This window comes from Pipistrellus kuhlii, unplaced genomic scaffold, assembly GCF_014108245.1.
Source record: "Pipistrellus kuhlii isolate mPipKuh1 unplaced genomic scaffold, mPipKuh1.p scaffold_m20_p_1, whole genome shotgun sequence".
NCBI classification, from domain to species: domain Eukaryota; kingdom Metazoa; phylum Chordata; class Mammalia; order Chiroptera; family Vespertilionidae; genus Pipistrellus; species Pipistrellus kuhlii.
This window is the reverse complement of record NW_023425404.1, coordinates 81,567,829-81,587,103: the sequence shown is the minus strand read 5'-3', so window position 1 is coordinate 81,587,103 and position 19,275 is coordinate 81,567,829. Positions and strand designations below refer to the sequence as shown.

The 19,275-nt window shown below is 41.0% G+C and overlaps 1 protein-coding gene across 4 annotated transcripts in view; it reads left to right on the top strand.

Moving 5' to 3' along the window:
• The window catches only part of ZNF438 (zinc finger protein 438), a 140,978-nt gene extending 121,929 nt beyond the window's left edge, over window positions 1–19,049 (top strand). For 3 of the 4 annotated variants that reach the window (XM_036453579.2, XM_036453563.2, XM_036453553.2), the window contains 2 exons: window positions 12,895–14,676; window positions 16,392–19,049. In XM_036453579.2, the coding sequence (XP_036309472.1) occupies window positions 12,905–14,676; window positions 16,392–17,004 (2,385 nt within the window). In that variant the 5' untranslated portion in view covers window positions 12,895–12,904 and the 3' untranslated portion in view covers window positions 17,005–19,049. Of the gene's footprint in view, window positions 1–7,527; window positions 7,631–12,894; window positions 14,677–16,391 lie in introns of those variants that run through there. The other variant, XM_036453572.2, reaches the window with a different exon arrangement.
• The last annotated feature ends 226 nt before the right edge of the window (window positions 19,050–19,275 follow it).

The following is a 19,275-nucleotide window of genomic DNA, read 5'->3' as shown; positions in this document are numbered from 1 at the left end:
TTATGAACTTTATTTTCAAGATTGTCCTATGGAATATACTGTGTCATATTCTCAAAAGAAAACAATCATGAAAGAAACAAAAACTTACCAAAAGCAAGACATTTCCAGATTTTATTTTTTGTTGTCATTCACATACAGCAAAAATATCAGAGAATCTCAAAAGAGATGGATATTTGATTTCATCTAGTTCAGCAATTCTCAAAATTGTTTTTTGTTTCAGGACCACTTTATTGTCTTAAAAATTATTTAAGACCCCTAAAGAACACGTGTCTATGTCAGTTATATATATTGGTATTTACAATAATTGAGATTATAAACTGAAAAATATGTATTTGTGAAATTTTTTTAAGATAATAAATGTACGGTATGTTAAGCTCACTAAAGCTTAACATAAATAACATTTCATGTTTGTGGCTATTTTCTAAACCAAAAAAATTAGTGAGAGAACTGGCATTGACTTACGTTTTTTGCAAATATCTTTAAAGTCTGGCTTCCTTGAAAATGATTGAAGTCTCATATTTAGTCCTTCATTCGGTATGTTGTTCTATGTTGTTTATGTTGAAATATTTGGAAACAACTTCATAGTTGTAGGAAGGGGAGTATTTTAATAGCCTTTTCAGGTCATTGGGAATATTTTTCTTTGATACCACACCAAAACATGTTAGATAACTATAACTGTCTTTAATAGAGTCAGGTTATTCTTAAAGTTTATTTGAAGCTATATCAATGTACTTCTTGTCTTCTGTTACATTTTTATCTGTCTTACACTTGAATGAGTCTTTTACCCACCTCTATAACATGAGGAAGGCATTGGTTGTTGAGAAAGCATTAATTCTCTGGGTTATGCAGATCTTCTATAAATATACAGCAGGTCCTCGAATGTCATTTCATTCAATGCCCCTTCATTATAATGCTGATGAGGAAAGAATCTATTCCAGCCTAGACCCCTGTCTGTGTGGCGGTGGCATGTTCTCCACGTGTCTGCGTGGGTTTTCTCTGGGTGCTCTGGTTTCCTCCCTTGTCCAAAGGTGTGCACGTGAGGTTAGTTGGCACGTCCCCATTGTCCCATCTCTGTGAGTGTGGGTGCAGAGGTGTGTGTGTGGGGGTGAGTGCACCCTCTGATGGAAGGTGTCCTGCCTATGTTGGTCCCATCTTGTACCCTGAGTTGCCAGGACAGGCTCCGAGCGACCACCCGAGATTCTGAACCTGAATAAGTGGGTTGGACAAGAATTCTCTTACTTGTGTTTATTCTTTTCTTAATGTATGTATAGCTCACATTTATTTCAGTGTTTGATATTAGAAGTGTTTGGGGTCTTCATTTAGCAGTTTGGTGATGTTTTTGTGACAAGAAATATGCCATATGAATTTAACTCTTGTTTCTATTTATTAACCTATGATAAAACTGGTTTTGTTATAATTTGTTTCCCTTAAAGTTGCTGTTTCCAAGAACTTGCAGACAACATTCAGTGAGGATTTACTGTACATCATTTTATACAATATTATAAAAACCACATTGTTAATGTAACAACATTCTCATCTGAAAGATCTTTAAGTATTGTGAAGCTTCAAGCTCCTGGTGATGAACTCATGTCTTTCAAAGTTCTAATTGCTGCTTGCTGGAATGATTTTCATCAGTGACAGTGGTTACTTGTAGTGATAACCTTCATTCATTCACTTAGGAAAAGATGTCTATTTAATACCCAAGTCTGAATATGTTCTCTCAACATGTCTGTCCGATGTTATTTCAAGAAAAAATGGTATTTCTTGGGGAAAAAGCAGCAGTTCAACTTTGCAATGTAAACAATCACACAAGTGCAGCCGCCATGCTTCAGTGTGCAGCCAAGTACCCTACAGTGTGAACTCCCAGCACTCAGAATTATAAAAAGCATGTCAGGATCACAATTTATTAAAATTTTGTGCCACCTTTTTGTTATTCTACTGAGAGAGTATGGCAGTAGAGAATGTGACTCCTTGAACATTTACTCTCCCTGCCTTAATTCAAATTCTCCCAATTTGTCCAATCAGTGCAACACCTACAAAGGTCAATAGAGTGGAAAGGCAATGACATGTTATTAGCATGAAAAGGGATTGTTGGGACCTTCCACAGGGTGTACAAACCACACTTTGAGAAACAATGATCCAGTGTCATCCTCTTGTTAAAGGGAGAAACTAGGCCAATATGGGTCTTGTTCATACTCATTTTTAGTAGATGGAAAACCAAAGCCTCCTCTGCTCTCTTTCTATGTAATGCAATTTGTCTTGTTTTCTCTGAGGACATCTCCTATAAAAGAAAAATCTCCTAGATCTAAATTATTGGCCATAGTACTGAATGGGCAGGAGTTAACACATGAGGAATTTAGAATTTCATTCAGCATTTGTTAACGTTTCAATCAGTCCTAATGTTTATCCGTTTTGGATGCAGGTAGTATGGGATTAGAAAATATATAGGAAATGTCTCCCTAGCTGGTTTGGCTTGGTGGATAGAGTGTCGGCCTGCAGACTGAAAAGTCCCGGTTCAAATCCAGTCAAGGGCACATGCACAGGCTGCAGGCTCGATCCTCAGTAAAGGGCGTGCAAGAGTCAGCCAATCAATGATTCTCATCTCTGATGTTTCTATATCTCTCTTCTTCTCTGAATTCAATAAAAATATAAAATAAATTTAAAAAGTATCTAGGAAATTTCTATTCTAAAGTTATAATAGACCTTAAAGTAATTAATTGTATCTTCATTTTTTTCTCATTATAAAAAAAACTACTTTGTTAGTACTTAAAAGTGTTAGATTTATTGTGCAATTCTTACTTTAAAAAGTTCCATTTTGGAGTAAGCCTGATTTGTTCACCAGAAGTTCTATAAAAGAAGCCATTCATGTAACAAGCCTGGCTTGTAATGAATGCCTTGGACATTGTGAAGGGAATCGCTCTGTAAATTTCATTAACTACCTCCCTAGAAACTCTTCTGTACATTCCTGTTAGAAAAAAAAAAAAAAAAAAAAAAAACAAGCTCTCTCTCCTGATATTTACATTCTCTGACTGGAAAAGGTTAGTCAAATTATCTTTATTTTATCAACATAGAGATGAGTTATGTGGCACATATTGAAGGAGACTGACATGAACAGATCAATTGCAGAACACCTTAGTAAGCTCATTGTGTTAGGATGGAAGAAGAACAGCTTTGGTGCCAGACATACCTGGATCCAAATCCACCTCTCACTTATCAGCTTTTTGCCCTTGCAAGAAATACTCAATTACTGCATCTATGGGCAGAAGATGTTCATATCAAGAGCTCATGGAGGATTAAGTGAGATAATAGGTTAAGCGCCCAATCTGACTCTTGACAAAAGGATATTTTGGCACTTTGTAACAGAACTTAAGGGTTTAGGGCCTGAGGGAAAAATAGAATTTGATGAGTAGAGATGGGGAACAGGTGTACTACCTTCAGTAAGTAACTTGGTTCATGAAGAAATGACATGCAGCTTGAAGAGAAAGCTAGAGTCCAAGGACTCTTAATTGTTGTTTTATTTTTTTTTATATAGTTGTTGTTGTTCAGCAAAAACAAAAGAAAAAACAAGACAGTACTGTTGAAAGTTAATAAGCTGTATACCAAACACTGGTCTAGGGTCCGAGATTCTGACAATGAACAAAACAAGCCCCTGCTTTCTTGGAGTTTACATTCTAGTAGAAGGAAGACAGGTTAATGTAACCTCATCATAATGGTAAGTGCCATGAAGGAGAGCTAAAGCAGAGAAAGGGAACAGTGATTGCATGGGGCTGAGAGTTGCGTTGGTCAGGGAAGGCCTCCCTAATCTGTGGAGCTCATCAATGGTGTGGGGTCCCTGAGGCAGCACAGTGGGCCTGGAGAGAAGTGTGGAGTGCAGAACTGGGTTGGAAATACTTCATTTTCTTATTCTAATATGCACGTTTTTTCACACAAAAAAATATTTCAAGACCTGAGGTGGATGAGTTGAATACTTAGAGAGAGAGTGATTTTCCCTTCTATCCCTCCACCCCAGAAAAGGTAAAGTTATTTGTGTTGTATAATTAAAGAGGAGAGTTTAGAAGTGGAAGGAAGGGATGGTGAATGAGTTTCTACCAGATGACCTTTTTCTCCATGAGGTCTTACATCTTTCAGGCTGCTATACCGAAGTACCACAGTCTGACTATCCAACAAACAACAGAAATTTCATCTCTCACATTGCAGGAGGCTGAAAGTCTCAGAGAAGGGCGCCAGCATGTCAGATTCTGGTGAGACCCCTCTGCTGGGTTCAGATTACTGAATTCCTGCTGTGTCTTCACATGGCAGGGAGAGGGCAAGAGAGCTCTCTGGGGACCTTTTATAAGGACCCTAATCCCAGTCATGAGGGCTCCATCCTCATGACCTAATTACCTTCCAAAGGAGCCACATCCTCATACCATTACACTGAGCATTTAGGATTCAACATATGAATTTGAGGGGGACACAGATGTTCAGTCCATTGGAAGGTTAATGCCCAAAATTTTTGGCAAGAAAGAAGAGAGCTCTGGAGGAAAGATGGAGGAGGGAGAGTGCTTCAGAAAAGCAATAAGGGAGACCTAAGCCAGCCCCAGTGACAAACTGAAAGCAGTCTGTAGGGATGAGATACAGATGATAGCATGGGCCTGCATTTTGAAACTGAAACCTTAAATGTACAAGTTGTCCAGTGTTACAGTGGTTGGCTTTCTCTCTCACCAGCAGTGGGGGTAGGTGTGTAGGAAGACAGCAGTGGGGTGAATTCGCGGTATGCTTGCTGGGAGTATCCGTGGATGGTCAGTCATGAATATCACTCCAGAACCAGGAATACCTACCTAAGTACACACACATCCAAATGTGAAGAGCCCCAAGGAAAAGAGAATGTAGGTGGATTGTGTAATCCCTCCATCTCTTCAAGGAAAATATTCCTAACCTATAGATGAGAATAAACATTTCCTCCCACTAGGTTTTATAGTTGTCATCCAAAGAACAATAAAGATATTGGAGGAGAAGCTGGGAAGAATTTTTAAAAAGGACTCCTAAGTTGTCCCATAGCTTTTAAACTCAATGACTTCGCTCTTTGTTGTCATTCATGTCAGTATCTGACTGCATGAGCTGTACCTCTGAGTCTGTATATGCTGGTTCTCTCACACAGCAGATCTGCTCGGCTCCCCAGAGGTAACTACTGCAAGTCCAATTATTTCCGTTCCAGTCAGTGCCTGGGTATTTGTTTTTTTGTTGTTGTTTATTTTCCTCGAAGTCTCAGTATTGTAGGTGGTCTCTGTAAGTTAACGTAAAGTGTACCTTGATTAAAGAAATAAGCAGAAGAAACCTAGAGATATTATGCTAAGTGAAATAAACCAGTCAAAGAAAGACAAGTATCACATGATCTCACTCATGTGGAATCTAATGAACAAAATAAAAATAAACGAATACAATAGATCCATAGATATAGAAGCATGGCACAGACTGAAGAATCTCAGAGTGGGGAAGAGGGAGGGCAGAAGAGATTAACCGCAAAATTTATATGAATACTAGAGGCCCCGTGCATAAAATTCCCCTGTGGGATCGGGCCTAAACTGGCAGTCAGCCCATCCCTCTCACAATCTGGGACTGCTGGCTCCTAACAGCTCCCCTGCCTGCCTGCATGATAGCCCCCTAATTACTCCCCTGCAGGCCTGATTGACGCCTAACTGCTCTCCTGCCAGCCTGATAGCTCCCAACTACCCTTCCCCGCTGACCCAATTACCCCCAACTGGCCTTCCCTGCCTGCCATCTTGTGACAATGTGATGGCAGCCATCTTGTGATGAATGGGCAGCTATCTTGTGGTGGCCATCTTGTGACATGAGGGCATGAGGGTCAATTTGCATATTACCTCTTTATTATATAGGATATGCTTAGCCCAGGGACACACACAATAGTGCATGAAGGCCTGGGAAGGGGTGGGAACAGGGTGGAGGGAGTCATTAGTGGGGGATGGAGGGAGGGACATCTATAATACTTTCAACAATAAAGATAAAATTTTTAAAATAAAAGAAATAATAATAAAATAAATTTAAAAAAAGAAAGAAAGAAAAGTATCAACCAGGAGTTTTAGGGACTGATTATAGACATAAAGGAATATATGGTCCTGTGCATCGGTATTTATAAATCATGAAGTATTTGACAAAAAAGCAGAAGCATAGAAAAACTTGCAGAAAAAAAAAAAGTTATCACTATGAGTAGCAGATAAATCAGAAGTGAAGATAAAACATGTAAACCTATACTATAAAGCAGAGGAACAATTCCATTTCCCCTCCTTAAATGCCATTCTGTACATATAAAGTAATCTCTTCTGGCCACTGACTTGTCCCCAGTGATTGACAGGTAAGTATCTTCCCACATCATCCAGGCCTTATGGGGCATGTGTCTAAACTACCTTTATCCTTTTCCCCATTGATTTGCGGGGAATAGACTTGGAACATGTCAAACTGTAGTTTTTGGCAAAGCTGTATGAATGACATGCCTATATTATCTAATCTCCCCTTTACTTCTTTGCTGTTAATAATAACAAAGTTATTAACGGTATTAATCCTTTTTGGCAAGAGGAAGTAGAAAATTAACATTTCTGAGCACCTAATGTGTGCTAAGCACTACCCTGGCACCTTCATGGGGCCTTTTTTATTATTATTATTGTTTAAAGTTTCATAGGGTCTATTTTTCATTTAATCCTGATAGATCTTTGTAGCCAGAAACCATTAGTATGCCCATTTAATAGTTGAGGACACAGACCCAGAGAGTGACTTTCACAAGACACAAGACAGAACCAGGAGTTGAAACCACCTCTGTATGAACCCAAAACCCATGACCTTTCCACAGGCGTCTTCAAACTATGGCCCGCGGGCCACATGCGGCCCACAGAGGAGTCTGATCCAGCCCGCCAGGTTTTTTGGGCAGTGAGCGCAGCCGAGGTGTTACAGTAGGAATTAGTAGTTCATATAGTCCGGCCCTCCAGCTCTCTGAGGGACCGTGATCTGGCCCCCACTTTAAAAAGTTTGAGGATGCCTGCACTAGAGACAATTGTAGCGGCCATAACCATGTTAATAGCTTCCAGTCCGCATGTAGAGGTGGAAAGTGCCCTTTGAATCAAACGGGCCACGGCTTGAGTACCAGCTTTGAAATCTTTATCTGTACATGTAGTAGTAATTCCCAGTAGGTTATTGTGGGGATGGAATGGTAATGCATGTAAAGTGTTTGCACGGTACCTGATACAAAATATTCCTTATCATTAGAATAGTGTTTAAGAAACAGTATTGTGCTGGGAATACAGAAGCTGTAGGGCTCAGAAAATGAGAGTTCCTTTTCCTGCTAAACTAGGCTATGAATTAACTATTCAGAAAGGCAGCTCTCAAAGGCCTGTGCTGAATGGGAGGTGTTTGGACATCAGGTATTTTACAGGATGGAAGGAGAAGTAGTCAGGTTAGGGCATAGTCCAGCCAACAGGGCATGTGCCAAGGAGAATGGAGAAAACTAGGCTCGGGATACAAGACATCTAACTGGGAATGTGCTTATTTCCTTTGTGGAGTGTCAGATTTCCTGAAATTTGGGTCCTGGGTATAAGGACTGTAGGAGGTCTTAGCGCTACAGGTTTGTGGAGTAGAAGTGGTATGTATTTGGCACCCTGGGTCCTTAGAGACAAAATCACCTGTGCCTGTGCCAGCATGTTTTACTGTGCACTCCGTCAGCGCTCAACACCCTCCTGCTGGCTCTTCTGCGGAGCCCAGACAGTGCCTTTGGAGGGGTGAGGGGCCAGGGGTGGGGGTGGGGGCAACAGCTAACTGTATTTTTCAATACAATTAAGTTGAACTCCCCTATGTTATGAGGCATTTCTTCTATCTCAAATGTCTCCAGGGTTTTACCATATTTGTTTTAACCAAAGTCCACCCTGGCAAACAGTTTGAACCCCAACTGGAATTGGTTATTTGAAAGCCAAGTAGGAGGGAGGGAAAAGATGCCAACAAATAGAATTGAAAATAGGGTTTTTCAGTTTAATAAAGTTAAAACCTAAACAAACCTAAAAGTTTGGCTCTTTAAATAGCTAACACTTGGCAGTATTTTTGTTCTGCTCCTGGATCATGGAGCCTGTTGCAAGAGCAGGGACACCTCTCTCTGTGCCCGCTCCCTTCTCCATGCATAGCAGAGGCCTGTGGCCCGAACACAGGGAATCATGGAGTTGTGCCCACACCGACAAAGGGGCAAGCAGGAACAACTTTGCTCAGAAGCAACAAAGGAGGCTTTGGTTCTGCCCATAGGAATCAGGAAGTGAGTTGTTTGCAGCTATCTGGACCCTGGATTCTAGAGAGTCGCCTGCCCCAGTAACTGGTCTGTGAATATGTCTGTGCCAGCTGCGTTGTGGCGGTTGGATCAAGCTGGCTCAGATGTTCCCTCATTCTTCCCTTTGCTGCTTCTAACCTGCAGCCCATCTCCATCAGGGCAAACTCTTTGGAAGCAATGGAGGGAAAGGAGGAGGACACACAGTGCACTTTTCCCAAACAAATACCTGACAGCCAAACTGGATTTGTCAGACTCCTACGGACAATATGTGGCGAATTCAACTTTAAAAATCTGCTTTTACCTTAAGAAATTACTAACTCTTCATGAATTCTCTCAAATAAGTGGGCTTCGAGAAAGAATCGTTTAAAGGTGATGTAAGTTTTTTTTTATAGCCATTTTTATATAAAAAATTTTTTTCCCCTAAATGTTCAGAGATAATGCTATATTTTGTAGTTTTAAGGCAACTTCTATGTAATTTTTCTCCTTTGAAGGGGAGAATGAAGGGGAGGAAGATTATTGCTTCAAATTGGAATGGGACAGATCTAGTTGTGTGAACTTTGACACATTATTTAACTTCCTCAAGACTTATTTTTCTTAATCTATAAAAGGGGAACAATAATATTTATTTGCAAGGTTTACTTGAAGGATCAATGAAAAGACCTAGCATAGATTCAAGACCATAATAAGGACTCAATATCTATTAGTTTCCTTTTAAATCCAGTTAGGTCAGTTTCTATAAATATCACTTTTCAAAACAGTTATTTTTAATATGCTAAATATATTTAAAAAAAAAAACTGCCCACATTTAGAATCCTGATATTAAGTATTAAGGTTGTAAAGTTGTGCAAAATTAACTTTACTGAGTGAGCCTTTTATGTTTTCAGTTAATAAAAATCCATGTTTAGAGCCTCGGAGTCCTGTGAGTCTCTTAAACTATGTTGTGCGTAATCTTGCAGGATTTACAGAAATTATGAATGTCAGTGGGAATTTCAACCTCTTGTTATTTAGAACACAGCTCTATGAGATCTGTAATTAGTAGGTAACAGATGAGGATATTTTGGTCACCATCTGTGAAAGATCTTAAAAGTGGGTAATGAAGCTGAAACCAGTTTGGCTCAATGGATAGAGCATCAGCCTGTGGACTGAAGGGTCCCAGGTTTGATTCCAATCAAGGGCATGTACCTCGGTTGCGGACACATCCCTAGTAGGGGGTTTGCAGGAGACAGCTGATGGATGTTTCTCTCTAATCGATGTTTCTAACTCTACTTCTCTCTCTTCCTCTCTGTAAAAAAAAAAAAAAAAAAAATATATATATATATATATATATATATATATATATATATTTTTTTTTTTTTTTTTTTTAAATGGGTAATGGAGTAAACCACTCTTGTAGCTACATGGTAAAGAAAGACTGCCTACAGTCATATAGAATCTTAGGATTTTAGAGTTTTAAAAACTTACTGCTACTTTAAACTTCTCTAAAAACTCCTTCAAACTATTTTAAAAAGAAAAAAAAGTCTATAGTTATTGTAGTGTAAGTGACTTTTATTGACAATTGCTTTGTTTTATCCTAAAGAACCAAATGTTTAGAGGAACAGTTCTAATTGTCCTTGGAAGGTAATGAGCTCTGACACCTCTCAGTGCTTAGCTTTTGGGGGTAAGTATGCACTGCCTGTCAGATGGTTAGATCAGTTTTCTTATCACTAGCAATTCTGTGATTAAGCAGACAAGGGGGAAAAAACAACAACAACATGAGATACTCATTTAAATATGTAATCTAGACAGTCATTTACTCATACACACAAACTTACCCATATGAATATCCTAAAACTGATTTTCAATCTTTCTCATCCCATGCACACATAAACTAATTACTAAAATTCTGCAGCACACCAAAAAATATGTCTTTTGCCAATCTGACAAAAAATAGGTATAATTTTGATTCATTCACAGATTTCTTGTGATTAGCTTATGGTCATTGATCAGGAAGCCAGCTGATAAACTTGTCTATGCTAGTATCCACTTCTTTAAATGGCAGGTAACTTGAGCAGTCAAGTGAAGTGATATTGAGTATGCTTTGATGTATTATGGTCACATATTATTTCAAGAGGATTTATGACTGAGGACAAAGTAGCCTTTCTTCCAGCTCTTCTTGCTGTAAATATTTTGTGCTCAGTCAATAAAGAGTATGAACTAGAGCCCGGCTGGTGTGCACAGGGTAGTTAGACTATGGTCCTGTGCACTGAAGGGTTATGGGTATGGTTCCCAGTCAGGGTACATTACTAGATTGTAGGTTCGCTATCTGGTCATGGTACATGGGTGAGGCAACGGACTGATATTTCTCTCTCTCCCTCTCTTGAATCAATGAAGAAACATATCGTGAGAATTAAAAAAAAAAAAAAAAAAAAAAAAAAAAAAAGACTGTGAACTAGATAAAAATGACCCAGTGTTTTCTCTTCCTTCCTCACCCCGGATCTGTTCTGTAGGCCATTATTATTGTTAATGCAGTTATTTAATCAAAATCTATCAATAATTTTAAGTTTTCTGCAAAGCCTCACAATCCAAATTTAATATATTTATTTACAACTTCAGTGCTTCTTCCAAAAGATGAGATGAAGCTTAAAATGAAAGATATTTAACTTTAAAGGCTATGAAAATAAATTCATAAAATAAATAACTTACAGAGGAAAAGGAGCAAATGTAACACCTCCATTTAGGTGACTATTGCCAGGTGGTTGACCAAACACTTTACCCATGAACGTTGTGGTAGCAAAGCTGAGTAGGAAAACAACAGATTATATAACTTCCCGAGTCAGTTTTCCAGACCAGAGCACTGGTGACTTTCCTTCTTTCTCTAATGTAAGCTGCCATGTGAAATATGTTTTAACCATTGTCTGTCGTCCCCAAACGGTGATTACTTTCTAAAATAAGTTGGTCAGTCTACATTTCTTATTCCTTTTATGGTACAATATGTTTACTTGGGGAAGATCATTTTCACTGAAAAAAAAAAATCAACTTTTTACTAAAATTATTAGTTCAGTAGCCATAGACATTAAAATCAACGTTGATTTTAAAATGTTTTTAAATTGTCTCTTTCATTAGGTTCCAGAAATTGTCTGTTCATCTTTGTATCCTTGGTGTCCCCTAAACAAAAACTCCTTCTAGTCTTTGTTCATAACTCCAAAATCTAAAAAGCTCTGAAAACAGAAAATGTTATCAAAAGATACAACTCATTGAAGGAAAGCCCTGAGCTGTGTGAGACTGTTTAAGCATCTTCACTTGCCTCACATTTGTGAATACACTCTCCTGTATTTTGCTGCAGGCATGGTAATACTTGTAATTACAGTTCTACAGACTCTGCTGGGTGTTATGTAGCATTTGGTGTATGCATGCTACTATTATTTTTTTTTTTTTTTAAGTATAAGCAAACCTCCAAAGGTTTCAGGAAATGGATTATGGGCCTTTAATGGCCAACCACTAGAATAATGTAGGTGCCGAATGAGTTGGAGTGAGTCTGCCTAAAATGAGGGACTTAGAAATGGGAGACTTCTCTGCAGCCAGGCCTTACTACTTAAGCTTCAGGAATAAAATAGATAATATAATATTTAGAAGCGGTGCATCGAAATGTTTCTGGAATTGTTTTCTTAGAATAGTTGTAATTGGTCTCTGGTCATAATAAATCCAGGGAATGTGGGTCCTATTCTGTCAGTTAGGGCTTCAGGTGCTTTTTGTGTGATTTTGTGTGTTTTTTATGTTGTTCCTATCTCTTTACCTATCACTTTGTATTGTTTTCTTTTCCTTCAGCATTTTTTAAGGTGTCACATCAACTATTTTAATACTGGTGATTTAATTGCAAAAGCACACATAAACAGTTTGGAAGGTGTGAGAAGGAATTCACAAGTCACACGGGGAAACAGCAACAAAGTTGGCATTCAGTCTGAATGCATTTGCTGTGCAACATAATCACACTGCCACGGGGTCACACGGTGTGTCCTGACAGTGAGTGAAAAAATGAGTTTGATACAAGAAACATTTGTTTCATACTGGACTTACAGGGGAAAATATCAATATGAATTCATTAAATATCAGCTTCACCCTGCAAAGCTTAACTTTTATAGGAACAACCAGACATGTATATAAAATAAGTAAAGTACATAGCAGAACAGACCAGAGGGAAGACCAGTAGCAGGATTGCAGCTCAGACCAGGACAGGGTGGGTGTGCACTGGCCTGTAAAGACAAATTGGAACTAGGTTGATGGAGAGGGTGGAATCAGTGGAGTGAAGATGAGAGGACAGCCCCAGCTCTCAATAAGCTCTGTTTAGTAATAGAGACACACAGATAAATTATTGTGAAAAGTGGCAAATGTTGTAGTAGGAGCTGTGGACCCAGAGAGGAGAATAATGATTGATCGCTGGGAAAGGTGGCAGGAGCTGACCTTTAGGCTGGATGCTGAAGAATGCAGGAGCTTGCTCGGAAGAGGAGGGGTGGTCTAGGAAAGCCTTAAGGCAGAGTAAAGGACAAGATGCTTACTTGCACTCTCAACAGCAGGACAGTTATACCAAGGTGACTTTTTACATTGTAATGTCATTGCAGGTGATCAGTCATGCCTTCTGGAACAATACAGAGTGGAAAAGGATTGCAGACCAAGAGTCAGTTTAGGACCATTGCACCGAAGATTGTGTCCAAAGTCCTAACTTCCAGAGTGCTGCCGGGCCCTTCGCCATCATTCTCTGATCAGGTGAACCCAGGCCCCCCCATCAGCTCTCCTCTGGGGCTGCCTGCCCAGAATTACGCTCTGATGCAGGTTGCTGGCCAGAAGGGCACATATTCTCTAGTGGCGTTGCCTCAGGTTGCCTCAGTTCAGCCAGTCCAAAAACCTAGACTGCCCCTGCCTGAAAACCTTAAACTGCCTATTCCCCGATACCAACCCCCAAGAAATAAAGGATCAACAAAGAACCCCATTCTGAGCTGCTCTGAAAGTGGCTGTCGCAAATCTTATGCCCAAACCCACACATCTCCCTCCCTGCCTGGCTGTTCTGAGCCCCTGCCCCAGCCCAGTCCCACTGGGCCAGTGCTGCCACCAGACCAGGCCCCGGCCAGCATCAGCCCGGCTGCTCTGACCAGCAGAGGTGGCCCCGGAGACTCCCGACCTCCAGTGACCAGTGACTGTGGCGACGCGAACCTTCCTGACATTCCAACATCATCCGCACCCGAGGAGCCCTCTGCCAGGCAGGGCTTCATGAAGATTTCAGGGAAAGACAACTTTGCAAGCAAAGAAACATCCAGTAAACCTGCTGCTGTTGCCAGCGAAAAGCATAAAGAACAAGCTGACCTTGCAGAAGGCAGGGTCAAGTTATCACCAACCATTTGGGGTGGTTCCCTCCAGTGGGTTCCCTCAGTCCCCAAAGGTAAACTGCCAGTCTTATGTCCCGTAAGTATGAAAACTACACAGGTTTATAAAAGTGAGCCGGATGCTAACACTGTAGACTTTTCTTTCCCTGGGCACAGGGGACACTGGGATAAGTCAGCCACCATCACGGAAGGCTTTGCTGCAGCCACCAGGACGGCCGATAAGGTGCCTGGGCCACAGGTGTCGAAGCAGAGCCTCTGTAAAAGTGCCTTCTGTCCAGCCGCCAAACTGGATCTCAACCACAGAACCAAGCTGAGTGGCGGGGCAACAAAGAGAAAAGGAAGAAAACTAAAGGTGCCAGACGAAATCTTGTCATTTCAGGGAAAAAGGAGGAAATATAAAAGAATAAAAAATGATTCCCAACAATCCAGAGACCAAAAACCTGGGACTTTGAAAAAGTATCGTAGCATCATGCCTAAACCCGTCCTTGTCATGCCCGCTGGGACTCCCTTGGCTTCTCCGGTGGCTCTGTCACCTCCCCAAAGGCCCGGCACCCTGGGACAGGACAGTTTGTTAAATAATTCGTTCGCTCCTAAACATCTCGGCTGTAAGCAGGACGACAGCCCTCCCCCCAAGCCCAGCTCTGCATTCAGAAATGGATTCTCTGGCATTAAGAAGCCTTGGCACAGATGCCCTGTCTGTAACCACCACTTCCAGTTCAAACAGCACCTTCGAGACCACATGAATAGCCACACGAACAGACGGCCTTACAGCTGTCGAATTTGTCGCAAGGCGTATGTGCGTCCTGGCAGCCTGAGCGCACACATGAAACTCCATCACGGTGAGAACCGGCTAAAGAAACTCGTGTGCTGTGAATTTTGTGCCAAAGTGTTTGGTCACGTCAGGATCTATTTCGGCCACCTGAGAGAAGTGCACAGGGTTGTCATCAGCACCGAGCCCTCCCCCAGCGAACTGCAGCCGGGAGACGTGCCAAAGCACAGGGACAGGGACGCCAGCGTGCAGAGGTGAGTGCCAATGGAAGGGAAGTCTGACAAGAAAGTCTGTTTGGATTTGGGGAGCAGGCTAAGAACCCGTGTTCAAAAGATAAGTTCTATAAGAACATCTCTTAGTTAAGATTTTATGAGGCCAGCTCTATGAAAAATAATCTCATTTCTTTTTCTTTTTTAAAAAAATATATTTTATTGATTTTTCACAGAGAGGAAGGGAGAAGGATAGAGAGCTAGAAACATCGATGAGAGAGAAACATCTACCATCTGCCTCTTGCACGCCCCCTATCGGGAATGTGCCCACAACCAAGGTACTACATGCCTTTGACTGGAATCGAACCTGGGACCTTCCCCAGACCGATGCTCTATCCACTGAGCTAAACCAGTTTCAGCTAATTTCATTTCTTGTTGGTTTCTGATCACACATGATTTATAATGATGGTAACCTCAGTAATGCCTATTTGAGGTATGATGGAGACAATCAGGTAACAGACATTTTTTAACATTTTCTTTTTAAGAAAATTGATTTCAAGAGAAAGAGAAACATTGATGTGAGAAACATTGATTGGTTGCCTCTCACAGTGGGGATCACCCTGACTGGGGATCGAACCCACAACCTGGGTATATGTCCCAACTGGGAATTGAACCCACCACCTTCTGATGTATGGAATGAGGCTCCCACCAACTGAGCCACACGGGCCAGGATATAACAGATTATTTTTGTATCTGACATGAAATATGAAATTTTGTGTGTAGTTCCTGGCATTTTTTACAAATAATTTCTCCAAAAATGGTGTTCACAGAATGTACATCTGAACAGCATCAGTTGCCTCTTAGCTTCACATAACCCGTGGTGGCTCCTCAGTGTGACCAGACCCTAAAGCACATGTGTCAAACACAAGGCCCGCGGGCCAAATCCGTCCCACCAGGCCTTGCAATGTGGCCCGCACCGCGCTGTCATCACTGCACTCCGCTGCGTTTCCATCACAATGACAGTTTATGACTGTTCAGTAAACCATTCGGCCCGTGATTTAGGCTGGATTTTAGATTTTGGCCCCTTCTCTGATTGAGTTCGACACCCCTACCCTAAAGGGTCCAGACCTTAAACCTCCTCTTTTGTCCTATTTTTCCCTTCAGGCCAGATTCACTTTCTCCTGTGCCTTTCCCATCTTCAGGTCCTGCTTCTTGGCATTATACACAAACAAGTAAGCCTGGCAGTCAGGGCTTTTTAAGAACAATAAGTAAACCAGGGAAATGGCCTTATTTTGTCCACTGTCCACTATGACAGAGAACTGAATCCTTATTGGCCCCTTGGAAAGTAAACATTTTCCCATACTAGATTTTCTGCCCCTTGTCATGGTTTTCCTGTAGTCCGTTTTGATTTTTAGGTAACATGTCCAAACCGTATTGGTGTTCAGTATTAGAGAGGGCAGCGGTGGGTGATGTGGGACAGTTACTGTCAACCAGATGCAGCATAGAGAGCCTCACTCTCATGTTGGTGACACCTGTTCCTGTGGTCACAGGACTAGTTAGCTCCCCTGGGGAAGGAGTGTGTGGCCCAAGCAGGAGCAACAGTTGGGGTTCTGCAGCCTCTGCTGAAGGCCTTCCCATGCTCTCTCTGTCTTCCCACCCTTTGCGCTTCTCATCAGTGTAAGTGTTTTAGTACTTGGATGGCTAAGTTCCAATTCTGTTTTCCTATGCAATTTTATGTTGAATATTTCTCCCTTTTTCAGAGAAAACAAATCAAGCCTGGACGAAGACCTTCTTCTAAACCAGGCAGACGAAGTCAAATTACAAATCAAATGTGGCCGCTGCCAGATCACTGCCCAGTCCTTTGCTGAAATAAAGTTTCATTTACTTTCTGTTCATGGAGAGGAAATCCAGGGCAGGTTGCAAGAGGAGAGCGCCCCGGGGAGCCAGGCAGCTGGCGAAGAGCAGGCTCCCCGCGCTGCTCCTTCCTGGAAACAGCGTCCCCAGAGAAGACAGCTGCTGCAGCTCTGTCCCTCTGCGGAGGTGCGTGCAGGGCCTGCAGTAACACAGCAGCCCTCCCTGCGTCGGCAGAATGACAAGGAAATGCTCACAAACCATGCAGGAGCCCAGCTGAGACCCGGCAAGCCAGGAGAAGTCCCCCAGGGCCCTGCGTGTCCCAGCCCACACTCGGGTCTCCTTCAGTCCCCTTCCGGCTTTAACTGCATCCTTTGTGCACAGACTCTTGGAAGGAAAGAAGAGCTCCTCCTGCACTGGGAACAAGAGCACCGCTGTGAGGACCCTCCCAGGCTCTGGAGGGTTCTGCATGCTCTCCCTAACCAGGGAGCCACCGAACCTCCCAGCAAAACTGGAACATGAAGGACTGGGGCCAGAGAGGTTAGACAGAGTTTGTATCACCTTTCTCTCGAAGTTCTCGTTTTATGGTGGTGCTTACCAGTAATTAGAAAAAGCAAACAAGTTAGGATTAACATTAATACTAAGTGGGAGTGATTTTGTACATAATTTTATTTTCTTATGAAATATATGCCCTTGATGTATATGTTCTAACCATATTCAGTTTTATTTTAAATTCTATGCACTAAATGTTAATGTCTTAGACTTTGTTTCAAAATAAATAAAAAGATCAAAATTTGGAGATTGAAATTTAAAGGATTTTAGGCTGTTCTTCAAATATAGTTTTCAGTAAAAACATGTGTTTGTGTGTGTGTTATGTGTCCTTTTGTCCAAACGTTTTATATTTAAGTAGGTCCACAAATGTGAAAATTTCCAGGTGACAAAATTATTTACACTTCAACTATATTGCTATTTATCAAATTATCTTATTTATTTTAAAATGCTGTAGAGCAATGCATTTAATAAGGTTCTCATCTTACAATTTAAAATTCATATCTTCAGGACTCATATTTTTTAAGTTCTATTTTCCTAAAGGCACATTGCCTTGAAGATGAAAAGTTGGTAAGTTTTATAGCTATAGTGTTTTATATCAAAGTAATCAAAAAAATTTTAGTACTTCGGCTAAATCACTATTTTCATAAAAGTCATTTTGTAGGCCAGAAAATTTACAACCTGGAAAGTGAACTAGATAGTTCAATCCAGATGTCTAGGTGTCTCAGCTGCTTTCCCTCCCTCCTACGTGACTTCAGAGGATTGTCACTAAATGATCAATTTTAGACACAACTGTGCCATTCAAGCCCGGGTTCTCTTTAAAAGTCAAGAGTAACTGATTGCCTCTTAAATTCCTGGGAAATTACCTCAAATTGGAAAAGTTGCCATTTGAAGTTTCTGGCCATCCTGGCTGCAAAATTATTTTCTTGAAACGGAGGAGTTGAGCCCTCATCCTACTAATATTTCAGCCTTTAGATGAAAGCACTGTGCCTGTGGCCAGCCGTCTTCGCCTGAAGCTTGGCCCAGGCATCAGCACAACATTTTCCCTACATAAGGAAGATATTCAAACAGAGGAAGAACTAAATTCCAATTGATAAGCTAGTGGGTCTTAAATAATTTTTTAATGCCTAATTTTAAAAGCAAGCATCCATAGACACACTTTGGCCCAAATACTATGAAAAGGGAAATTCAATCCTTGATGTTTTGCAAATAGTTTTATAAATTTGAGGATGAGAGGTTAGGAATGGAAATCTCTGAAAAATTTTACTGTGGTTTATCAACCAATTATGCTCTACACAGTTTCAGAGATATAATATTAGACCTCCACTGTTTGATATTTTTAGAACTGTGTTATTCATAAAACAGCTTTACCATTTAGTACATTACTTAGTTTGTTTGGAGAAGATTGATCTTAAAGACACTAAAAAGTGAGATCTATCTAGAATAATGTTTGAATTGAAACTGTAAAATAATTCATAGACTACTCAGTCCTCAGATACTAAGCAATATTTTTGGAAATACCAGTTGGCCAAGGGCTGAGGAATGGTCTAGAGAATGTATGGAGGTGAAGGTATGGGGGCGAAAGAAAAATCTGAAGTTGCCAAGGTCAAAGGGACACCTGCCTGGCCATTTTTTCATCTAAATATTCTTACAGCAAGGCCAGAAAGTGAGGGTATAGACCACCTTTGGAAAGAAAGAGAGTTAGGAATGCAACCGAGAACAGAAGTTGGGTGATGTGATTGGCTCATGGTTAAATGCTCTGGCTGAATCCCTTTCTCAATTGGGTACTGATCTATGGAGGCAGGAAGCTGGGTGGCTCTTTGTAAGAAAGCTCTTTGTAAGAGAGAAGGAAACCTGCAATGCAGAGAGGCCTCAATGCCTGTGTGTATGGATTCACTCAGAATAAAGTGTTTGTTATAGTTCTCAGCTTCTAAAAGTACTCCCCTGTATTACAATGGGAGCAGCCCCCGTGCCAACTACGATAAGGAGTGTCTGGCTCTTGTTAGTAGCACTGCTTTAGTGAGGATGAGAAGTTAGGAATGGAAATCTCTGAAAAATTTTACTGTGGTTTATCAACCAATTACGCTCCACACAGTTTCAGAAGTTGATGGGGGTAAGAAGACAAGAGGGAGTAATTCAGCTAAAGTAACTTTGGGAAGCCAGTGGATATCATTGATTCCCCTTTCTTGGGTGTAGATGTGTTGTTGGTGCAGTCCTAACCTGCATCCTGAACCCAAAGGCAGT